Source organism: Myotis davidii, unplaced genomic scaffold (genome assembly GCF_000327345.1).
Source record: "Myotis davidii unplaced genomic scaffold, ASM32734v1 scaffold575, whole genome shotgun sequence".
NCBI classification, from domain to species: domain Eukaryota; kingdom Metazoa; phylum Chordata; class Mammalia; order Chiroptera; family Vespertilionidae; genus Myotis; species Myotis davidii.
In genome coordinates this window covers 2,214,165-2,225,110 of record NW_006290306.1, presented here as the reverse complement: position 1 = coordinate 2,225,110, position 10,946 = coordinate 2,214,165, and the positions used below count along the sequence as shown (strand labels likewise).

Below are 10,946 nucleotides of genomic sequence, written 5' to 3'. Positions count from 1 at the left end.
GGGCGGGGGGGGGCGAGGGGGGAGAGAGAGAGGCGGAGAGCAGGGGCCGCCAGAGAACATAGGTGGGGGGCTAGAAGCCTGGAGACAAGAGTACAGGGAGCTCCCTCCTGGGGCAGTGAGCGCCCCAGCTAGCTTGCCCGCCGGGGAGGACTACGGGCCTTGGGCTGTAAACGTTGTTGGCTCCTGGGAGACAGAGTCCAAGGGTCTGTGGGGCCGGGCTCTGCGGGGCGGGGGTAGGTTGAGACAGGGGCTACCCACGCCTGGCGGCACCTCGAACTTCAGAGTCAAGGACTGTGGAAGGGCCCCCTCTCTTGCCGGCCCCTCCCCCCAGTCAACTGCAGGGTCCCTTGGGCTGCAGGCACGCGGGGAGTCAGCACAGACAGGTGATCTCTCGCGTCCTTCCCGCGGGCGCGGCTCTACTCCCACCCCGTGTGAGGCGGGGCGTGGAGGCGGCTCCCTGAGATTAGAAGTTCGATTTCTGGAGTCCCTTCCCAGATGGGAGCAGCGCAGAGGCGCGGAGGACTCTGGGCTCGGGGGACATTGCCTAAGACGATCAACCCTGCGGAGACCCTTGTAGCCGGAGACGCTCCGCGTCGCCCTTAATAGGGCCAGGCCAGGCGCTAGTCCTTCCACCAACTTCTGGGGACAGGGTTGCCCTGCTTCGGCAGGGGTGCAGGCAAGTTTTGGACATAAGAGGGTCTTTTTTTTTAGGAATGCTTTGTGGTGCCAGAGGGATCCGGGTAGGCCAGGGATTCCCTTCCAGTACACCCCCATGCTGCTGGGTCTCCGCACCTGCCGCGCCTCCGGGGCTGGTGTCCCCGGGCCTCAGCCCTGAGGCTACGGTGACACCTACTGGGCATCTCTGGCCTTGCACGCCTAGTAGGCCCGCCGCAGGCCGCTCCCGCCCCTCGAGGTAGCAGGCGTCCGGCGAAACAGAGGGACTGGGCGTTGGAAAGGTGTAGGCTGCGGAGGAATTGGTACCCGAGCGAGGCAGAGAAGGGAGGGGCCACTTAACCGAGAAAGGCGCCCGCAGACAGGGCTTGCCATGCGCTTCCGATTTGCGGCGTCACCGTGCGGTCCAGGGCCGTGGGGCAGCCGATGCTATAACGGAAGTAAGTTAGGGCTCTGTGTTCCGAAGAGAGAGGAAAAGAGCCCCCTTCCCGGTTTCCCAACTCCAGCGGTTGCGCTGGGAGAGCGAGGCTAGGACTCCACCTGCTCGCGGGCCAGCTCCTCCCCTAACTCGGCGCTTTCCTCTCGCAGCGTTGCAAGGACCGCCTGAACTCCCTGGCCATCTCGGTGATGAACCAGTGGCCCGGCGTGAAGCTGCGGGTGACCGAGGGCTGGGACGAGGACGGGCACCATTCGGAGGAGTCGCTGCACTACGAAGGCCGCGCCGTGGACATCACCACGTCGGACCGCGACCGCAATAAGTACGGACTGCTGGCGCGGTTGGCGGTGGAGGCCGGCTTCGACTGGGTGTATTATGAGTCCAAGGCCCACGTGCATTGCTCCGTCAAGTCCGGTGAGCCGCTGCCGGGGGACTGGGCCCGGGGCCGGGGCCGCAGGGCGTGGGCAGGCGGCGCAGGGCCCTCTGGGGCCGAGAAGAAAAGACCCGCCCGGGGCTGGAGGCGGGAACCCCGGGAAAGAGGACGTCGGAGGCACTCCCCGCTTCCTCTTGTGACCGCCTGCTCCTCCGGCGCCTGGTAGCGTCAATGTCCAGAGCCTAGTGAGACAGGGCCCTGTCCCGGCGCTGCTGGGTGCTGACCTTGAGGTCCACAGTCAGCGGTTCTCAACCTGTGGGTCGCGAACAATGAGAATACATCCTGCATATCAGATATTTACAGTACGATTCATAACAGTAGCAAAATTACAGTTATGAAGGGGCGACGAAAATAATTTTATGGTTGGGGGTCACCACCACATGAGGAATTGTATTAAAGGGTCGCGGCATTAGGAAGGTTGAGAGCCACTGGAAGCCTGCGGCAGGAGGTTCAAGACAGCGAGCTGAGCGGATGTGGAAGCCAGGCTGTGACAGACACAGCCTCCCCACCCAGTCTGGTGCAGAATGAGGCGGGTGGGGTGGGGGCAGGGGCCAGGGCTGCCCAGACATCAGCAAGTTTGACCAGGAGCCAGGAGCCCAGAGGTTCAGAACCTACAACGGGGCTGCAGGCCAGACCCTTTAGGGCACTAGGTGTGCTCCTCCCAGGGGGTGCAGGCATCCCCACCTCTCCCTCAGGCCCTGAAACTGGGCATTTGGGGGCAAAGCCAACCACGAGGGCCAGAATAAACAGAATGGACTCAATAAAGTGTATTTTCCCAAATTTGCCGCCTTGTTGATCCGAATTGGCAGGCACTGGGGCCTTGCCCCTCTCTCAAATCTTGTCAGCATCCCTGTCACCACACTGAATTCAGTCATGGATGCTTCACATGTTTCCTGTGGGACTGCCAGCCTGGCCCCAGGGCTGCAGGCTCAGCCCGCCATGCTGGTACCAGGCATAGTCACATGCACAGACCCTGCACACGGAGACCAGGCCCCTTTTTACTATTCCTGATCCCACCTGGGCCCACAGGGGTGACCCCACCCCCACTCCCACACTGTCCTTCTCCTCAGCAGTTTCCTGCCAATGGTATCTGTTTCAAGTCACACCCACCCTCACCTGCAAACACTGGCCCGGTGCCAGCACCCAGAGAGGCCACTTCCATCCCTTATTCCTGACCCCCAAACACTGTTCTCCATCCCACGCACTGATGCCACTGTGTCCTATTCCTGCACAAGGACCCAGCACATGAATTGAGACAGTGATTTTACCATTGCCACTGAGCCAGGCTTCCCTGGAGTCTATATTCACCCCATGGCTAGTCTTCCTTTCACTTCCATATGGACTCCAAGGGCCAGCTCTGGCACAGAACTTGGCATGTCAGTCTGAGAGGGCACCATTGGGGGAGTGAGAAATAATGGCACATTTAGACCCCAGAGGAGCTAAGTGACTCGCCTTCTCCACGAGGCTGCAGCTTTCTGGGTGTCAGTCACAGCTGATCACTGCCTGGCTCCGCTGACCTCTGACCTCTCTGACTGCTGCACAACATTGTCAGGATTGAAAACAGATGGGGACTTCGCCTGGGCTTCAGGATGGCCTTTTCCTTCTCACTCACTGGAGCACAATATGCTCCTCTCACTGGCAAAGGATCAGACTGGGGAGAAGGGCAGAGATCACACTGTGGGTTGGAGTGGGTTCAAGGCTGCATGAGAAGTGGGGATAGGAGCCAAGATATGGTGATGGGGGCTCGTTGGGAGCAGGAGGGAGCACTGGCTGGGCTTGGGACGGGTGCTATGACTGGGAATTGAGCTCCACAGCAGTAACACCTTCATGTCCCTTCTTCCCACAGAGCACTCAGCTGCAGCCAAGACAGGTGGCTGCTTCCCTGCTGGAGCCCAGGTGCGCCTGGAGAGTGGGGCACGTGTAGCTTTGTCAGCCGTGAGGCCAGGAGACCGGGTGCTGGCCATGGGGGAGGATGGGAACCCCACCTTCAGTGATGTGCTCATTTTCCTGGATCGTGAGCCAGATAAGCTGAGGGCCTTCCAGGTCATCGAGACCCAGGACCCCCCGAGACGCCTGGCACTCACACCTGCCCATCTGCTCTTCACTGCCAACAATCACACAGAACCAGCGGCCCACTTCCGGGCCACATTTGCCAGTCAAGTGCAGCCTGGCCAGTATGTGCTGGTGGCTGGGGTGCCAGGCCTGCAGCCTGCCCGAGTGGCAGCTGTCTCCACACATATTGCCCTTGGGGCCTATGCCCCACTAACGAGGCATGGGACGCTGGTGGTAGAGGATGTGGTGGCCTCCTGCTTCGCAGCCGTGGCTGACCACCGCCTGGCTCACTTGGCCTTCTGGCCCTTTCGACTGTTTCACAGCTTGACGTGGGGCAGCTGGACCCCGGGGGAGGGTGTGCACTGGTACCCCCAGCTGCTCTACCGCCTGGGACAGCTCTTGTTGGAAGAGAGCAGCTTTCACTCACTGGGCATGGCTGGGCCAGGGAGCTGAAAAGATTCCTCCCTTGTCCTCCTGGAACTGCCCAACTGGATCCAAAGACCTCCCTACCTGGAGGGCATTGGCCCTGGAAGAGACCCGAGCAGGGGGTAATGGATCCCACCATTGCCGAACCCTACAGAGTTATACCATTGAGACTTGACTGGGCAATGCCAAAGTCCTCCACCACCATCTTGGTGTAGTGACAGAGCTGCAAGCTGAGCTGGCAAAAGGGTGGTCTGTCCTTCTAACTATAGACCTCTAGACTGGCACAGTGGGTCCCACCCCAGCCAGCTCTCACTACGATTTTTCATACCTGCCTCCTCCAATGGGGAGAGCCCATTCTATCTGTCTTAGGCCCCCCTTTGGTGGGCTTGCACCTCAGTTGATGCTGCTAGATTCCCTGGGAGCCAGCAGGGAGCTGGCTGGACTCAATGCTGCCTGGAACTGAGAAGGCTGCCGGGTGGGGCAGCCATCCTGGCCATCCTGAGACATGTCCTTCCTCCCTGGCCACACTCCTTGGGACACATCCAGAGACTGTTGCTGTCAGTGGGCAGAGTTCTGTGTTCCAGCCAATGTGACCATAGAGCCTGGGACAGGGGAGTGGGCTTGATGTCCTTCCCACCCCTGTCAGGCTAAGTTCCCTCTTCTGCTGATCCCCCGCCCCCTCCTCTGGTCAGTCTTCCCCACCTTATTTATTGGCGCCAAGGGGGAAGCCCATGGGAGAATTTGAGGGATGTTTTGGTGTTTTCTTCCTTTTGTAATAAAAATTATTTAAGTTGTTAGAGCCATAGAGTCCAGAATGCTGAGTGGATTCAATACTTGGATAGTCCGGAGTCAGGGATGTGCTACTTTCCTCTGAGGACAAAACCTCCAGTACTCCACCCCCTCTGCAGGCCTGTTCTCATCAAAGCTCTGCAAAGTCCCAAAAGAAAGCTGTGTTCATTCCAGGGCAGGCCTTAGCATGCTGACCCCAAGGTTGGACCAGAGAGAGAGAGGTGGGATAACTAGTTCATGGTCACTTCACTCATCTAGACCACCACCTCTAGTCACGGTGCTTTCCCTGCTGACTCAACTCTTTCTTGGGGCCTGGGTTTCTGACTCTTCATTGTGATCATGGACCATGGCATGAAATTATTCTGGAGACATCACATCTGCCTTCTGACTTCTTGGATAAATCAGGGGTCCCTAACCTGCAAGTTCTAAAACCTCAGAATCACCTAGGCAGCTTGTTAAAAATTATTCTTGGCCCTACTTCCAAGATTTTGCTTTAATAAATCCAGAGTGAGGGCCCCGGAACTTAATTTTACAAACACTCCAAACACGGCAGATGTCCCATGGATCACACTTTGAGAGACATTACTTAGTCTAGAGAAGGCCCAGTTTATTGCCAAAACAGAATGATACTTTTGCCAGCCCCACTCAAAAGACCAATCTTGGGGTGAAGGTGGGGCCCTGTGCTCACTACAGGTTAGCTGATTCCCAGGCTCAGTGGTACAATTGTTAAATTTTCAGGAACTTCATGAGCCAGTTGATATAGACCATGGTGGGACTATTTATACCATGGAAACTGGTGTATGCTACAAATTAGGGTTCCTCACACTGTGGAGAGCTGGTTGTTAGAGCAAACCACTGCCAAGGCTCTAACCTCCTACAGAGATTACTGTGCTGGGGTGACTGCTCAGATTTTTATCTTACCAATCCCCACCTCCATGGAGGAAAACTCCAGAGAAAACTTCATTCCCCCGGGAACTGTGTCATCTGGGGGAATAGGACCCCACAAGGCTATAATGAATAAAAGCTGCTATCATTTAATGAAGATTCCCCACTGCCAGGCTTTGTTTTAAGTGCTTCACATGAAGCACCCATTTAATTTTCATAACAGCCCACTGTGGTATATGCTATAATATTACCATTTTTCCAAATGAGAACACAGAAGCACAGGGAGGTTAGTAACTTGCTCAAGATGTTACAACAAGGGATAAGCAGGATTTGAATCTATGCAACTTGGGGTGAAGGTGGAGACCTGCAACTTTCCTGGGAATCCTGGACTCAGGTGTGAGGAAACTATGTGAGCAGGGAGACCAGGAGAAACAACCTAAAAAGTCACCCTCTGCCTCTGCAGTGTGATGGCTCCTAATCCCTCCCTCCAGAACCCAGCTTGCCCCAACCGCTGGTCGATGCCAAGGTCCAGCAGAAGGTCAACCATAGGGCCTAGGCCCAGGCAGCTTCTGATCCAAAGCGTGGCTCATGCTCAGCCCTTGGCCAAGGCTGCTGCATCCACAGTTGTAACCTTCATTCAGAGCTGTAGCCTTTGGTCATTGTTTCCTGGACAGCATGTGTCAGGCACTGTGCCAGGGCGGGAAAGAGGCAGTCCCTGCTCTCAGTGAACTGGATGGCAGGGAGCAGCACAGGAAGAGGGATGTCCATGCCATGTGCTGAGTGCTGTGCCTGACATCCTCACAGGGGCCAGTGAGTGCCACAGAGAGGCTGGAACTAGGAATATGTCCTGGAGATGAGGACCATGCAGGAAGGGCAAGGAGGTGTTTGCATGGCAGGTGAGTAAAGGAAGGGACCCAGGCTGAGGACACAGTAAGTGCAAAGGCTTTCAGGCTTGAGTGAGGCTGGGGGTTTGAAGGAATCACCACCAGGTCAGCATTGCGAAGCTGTTCAGTGCCAGTGGGTTTGGCAAAGCTGTGGTAGACAGGTGGGCAGCAGTTAGGTTACACCAAGCCTTGTGTTTCATGCCTTTGGACTTCATCCTGAGGGCTTGGTGAACGCCTGTAGGGGTTGAAGTTGGGAGAACTTGCAACTAGATGGTTTCAGAAAGCTCACCCGGTTGCAGTGTGGAGGACAGACCAGAGAAGGCAGTTATGGAAGCAGGAGTCTATACACTTGGTAAAGAAGTTCACTAACTTCTGGACTGAAGAGGTGGCTGTGGGGATCAGAAAAAGGCAAAGGATTGTAGACATTTTGGCAGGAAAATGGCCAGGACTGGAAGCCCATTTGGATGAGCAGTGAGGGTGAGTAAAAGGCCCAAGTCAACTTCAGGTTTTTAAGCCTGAGATCCCACCTTGGCTATGAGGCCTCTGGAACAGCCTGGGCAGACTACCTCCACATAGAGGCCGCTGCACCCTGTCTCTTTGACTTGTCTGTGCAGAGGCCTCTCCTCAGATCCCCATCCCCACGCTGTCCTTACATGCTCCTCTCTTGTGTTTGGAAAGACCCAATCACCTTGGCCATGGTTCTCTGAAGCCACGTGGGCCTGCACTTCCCCTTCTCCCCCAATGTAGCCTGAAGGTGCTGCCTGCCCGCAGATGGCATCTGACAGGAAAGGCTGAGCCCAACGCACCAATCCTTTAGGCAACCAGGCCTGCTGCTAACACAGCAGCTCAGGTGTGGGAACTGGAAATAGGCCCCCCTCCATTTAAAAACGTCCCCTGAGGAGATCTAACTAGAGAAGGCAACTCTTCCGGCCTGGCACCAGGAGACCCTTGCACATGGGGCATGCGAGGGTATGTAGCATGTCTGGATTTCCTGGTGGCAGCTCCCCCAGCCCTGCTCTGCCCTCTGGGTGGGATGCACCTCCCGGAGCTTGGCCCCACATCCCATACCCCAGCTTGGTTCTCAAAGCCTCTTTGTTCTACTGGGACAAGCTGTGGCCAGCCCAGGCCTGATAAGGCTGAGTCAGGCCGATAGTATCCCCAAACCACACCCAGGCTGCCTTGCACACACACGGAACTCCCCTCAGATTGGCATAAATGCAGGATGCTTCCTGCCCAGGTTTGGGTCTGGAAGCCTTAACCTCTGTGCTGACCTTCCCTTTGTTCATTTAAGACCTCCCATCTGGATGGGGAAGCAGGCTAAGGGGATCACCCCCATAAGCCTCCAAGAGGAAAAATGACTCACCCATTGTCATTTATTCCACAATCAGGAGCATCAATTGTGCTAGGTCTGCTATTTACAGCATCTTTTAAAATCCTAACTGCCTGCAAAGTGAGATTGTTCCTAATTCCTACTTTGCAGAAAGGTAAAGTCCAGAAGCCCAGAGAGTTGAGGTCACTTTCCCAGGGTGGCACAGTAGTTGAAACCAGAACCCAAGTCCTCTGCAGCAGCAACTGAGGGAGGTAGGAACTGATGAGTCATCATCTCACAAAGATGGAAGTCACTCCCACCATTAGCCTAATGAAACTGGGGCTGGCCAAGAACCTGTGAGGGAAAGTGGTCTTGGAAGAATAATGTTCTAGACACTAGGAGAAAATCTCATTTTGGTGGGAGTGGCAATGGTTAAAATAAGTCCTCAGTTATTTGAGCCTGCTCTCCCCTTGAATCTGGGCTGAGGCTAGGAAAGGCCATGTAGCTTCTTCCTGGTTCTACCCTGAGATTGTCAAGCTGAAGAAACTATAGATTGGTGTTCCCATCCACAGCTTAGTGAGTGCCCAACTGATGGCCGGCACAAACTTTCAGCTATGTGAGGGCACCATCTTGGATGACCAGCCCCATGGAGCTTTTGGATGGCTGCAGCCTTGCCAATACCTGAATGCAACTGCATGAGAGACTCCAAGTGAGAGCTGCCTGGCCACACCCTTCCTGAATTTCTGACCCACAAATGCATAAACAAAATAATGATTGTTTGGAACCTTGAAGCTTGGAATAATTTCTTATACAGCAATAGTAAACAGAACAAAGGGCAAAGAAGGAATAGGAACTGATAAAGGCATCTTCTAAGGCTTTCCAGGGCCTTTAATACACTTTTACCCAAAAGCTTTTTAAAACGGAGCCTGCATGAGGTTGGAGGAGGTGTAGTGCCTCTTCGTCTTCTAAAGGGGAAGCATGAGAAGGCACACTGACTGAACTTGGGGCAGATAGAGATGGAGACAAAGGGAAGAGTTGATAAGCACATCTCTTCACACTCAACTTATTGAAAAATGTCATTTATGTATCTGTTCTGGTGGCAGGATCTCTCATGATAGCAAACTCTTGAAGGAATGAAGAGCTTTCTGGAAGGAAGGAAGCTCATGTATTTGGGCCAGGGGCCAGCAAGAACGTATACATGGCCAAGTAGGAGAAAATGTTATTAGAGATTTTTTTTTAAAACCCAGTGTTAGAAGCTGAAGAAAGGGCTCAGAGATCAGGGACATGGAAAAGAGCTGGATATTCCTGTGGACAGTTTGCTGGCCACATTTTCCCAGAGTACCCCCTGTCAACAGAAACTTGCAGGACCTGGACAAAAATGTACATGAAAACAAACTAGAAGCACCCTGCTGCCCTATTAAACTCCAGGTGTATCTGCATCTGGCTTCTGTGCACACCTCCAAATGCCCAACTTAAGTAAATTCAGAGGAAAGTGATCAGGCATATAATGGGACATGGGTGTGGCTCTGGGGAGTAATTGGGGAGTGTAGGTGTGGAATGAAAGATTTCTTGGTTTTGAACCCATAATCCCGAAGAATCACAAAATGGGAATGATCAAAATCTAATAAAGATGGGGGGAAATGCATATTTACAGTAGAGAATCCTGGCAAACATCACTTTAGCCAAGTGATCAAAGTTAACATCACCAATAAAACATATTGACATCATGTACCCTCTAATACAATGTACTGCGAAGGGCATATCACCTCTATGTTATGCTTCTCAGTAATGAACACATCGCTCTATTATAAGAAACTAGAGGCCCGGTGCATGAAATTCGTGCATGGGTAGGGTACCTAGCCCTGGCCGGTGATCAGGGTCAATCTGTGGAGTGACCGGTGGGGCGATCGGGGGGGGGGCCCTGTTGTCACCTGCCTTGGCCGGCCTAGTGCCGCCCACTCACCAGCCATGCCGCCCACTGCTGCTGATTGCCTCCCTCTGCAGGGTGGGGTGAAGGGGGGGGGGTGCTGGCACCCACCTTGGCTGGCTTGGGGCCTGCGGGCTGGGGGCAGCTCCTACATTGAACGTCTGCCCTCTGGTGGTCAGTGTGCATCATAGCAACCAGTCATTCTGCCTTTTGGTCAATTTGCATATTAGTCTTTTATTATATAGGATAAACCCAAATTGAGGAAAATCCTACCAATAATGGACAGTACTCTTCAAAAAAGTCAAGGTCATGAAAGACTAGGAAAACTCAGGAAATGCACAGGTGAGATCCCGGATTAGATACCAAAACAGGAAAAGAATGTTAGTGGACAAACTTGTGAAATCTAATAAATTCTATACTTTCATTAACAGTATTTATTGTATCAAGGTTAACTTGTTAGTTTTCAGAAATGATCTATGATCATGTAAGATGTTAACCTCAGGGGAAGTTGGTGAAGGGTTTATGAGACTCCCTGTATTATTTTTGTAACCCTTCTGTATATTTAAAATTAACTCACAATTTTTAAAGCATCTAAAAGATAGAATCTCATAGACCAGTCAAAGATGGTCTCCTTTAGTATACAGGAAGTTCAAGCCAACTTCCATACTCAAAGGAAGCCAGTGGTCATGACTCCTATACTTGAGAGAAGACCCTGATCAGAAATGGATTAGAAAAGGGTTTGAGGAATTAGATAGAATGGAAAGTAACAAAATAATCGTGTTCTTCATTCATTCAGAGCCTGTCATGAGCCAGGTACTGTGCTAAGTTCTTTGGATATTTTATTCCACTTAAATTTCACAACCTTTTAACTGTTAAAGTTTTCCCTGCTATGGAAAGAACAAGATCATAGCTGAAAGCTGGTGCAGTTGGGATTCAAATCCAATCTGCTTTACTCCAGAGCTTGTTCTCAATCACTCCACTGTACTGTCTTCTCAGAGATGTCCCTCGTTTAGTTCGTACCCCAAGGTTTCTGCACTGTGGGTGGGGAAAGGGGAGATAGAAGGCAGAGGAAGTGGATGCGCTGGTCATCAGGAGCTGTCCACGGTGCTGGTCAGAGAGACTTAGCTAGAGGG

The 10,946-nt window shown here is 53.2% G+C and overlaps 1 protein-coding gene across 1 annotated transcript in view; it reads left to right on the top strand.

Annotated features, from left to right (window-relative positions):
- The window catches only part of IHH (indian hedgehog), a 19,871-nt gene extending 14,328 nt beyond the window's left edge, over positions 1–5,543 (top strand). Inside the window, exons 4-5 of the mRNA XM_006763436.2 lie at positions 1,261–1,522; positions 3,388–5,543. Coding sequence (XP_006763499.2) covers positions 1,261–1,522; positions 3,388–4,046 — 921 coding nt within the window. The 3' untranslated portion in view covers positions 4,047–5,543. The remainder of the gene's footprint in view (positions 1–1,260; positions 1,523–3,387) is intronic.
- Positions 5,544–10,946: the final 5,403 nt, after the last annotated feature.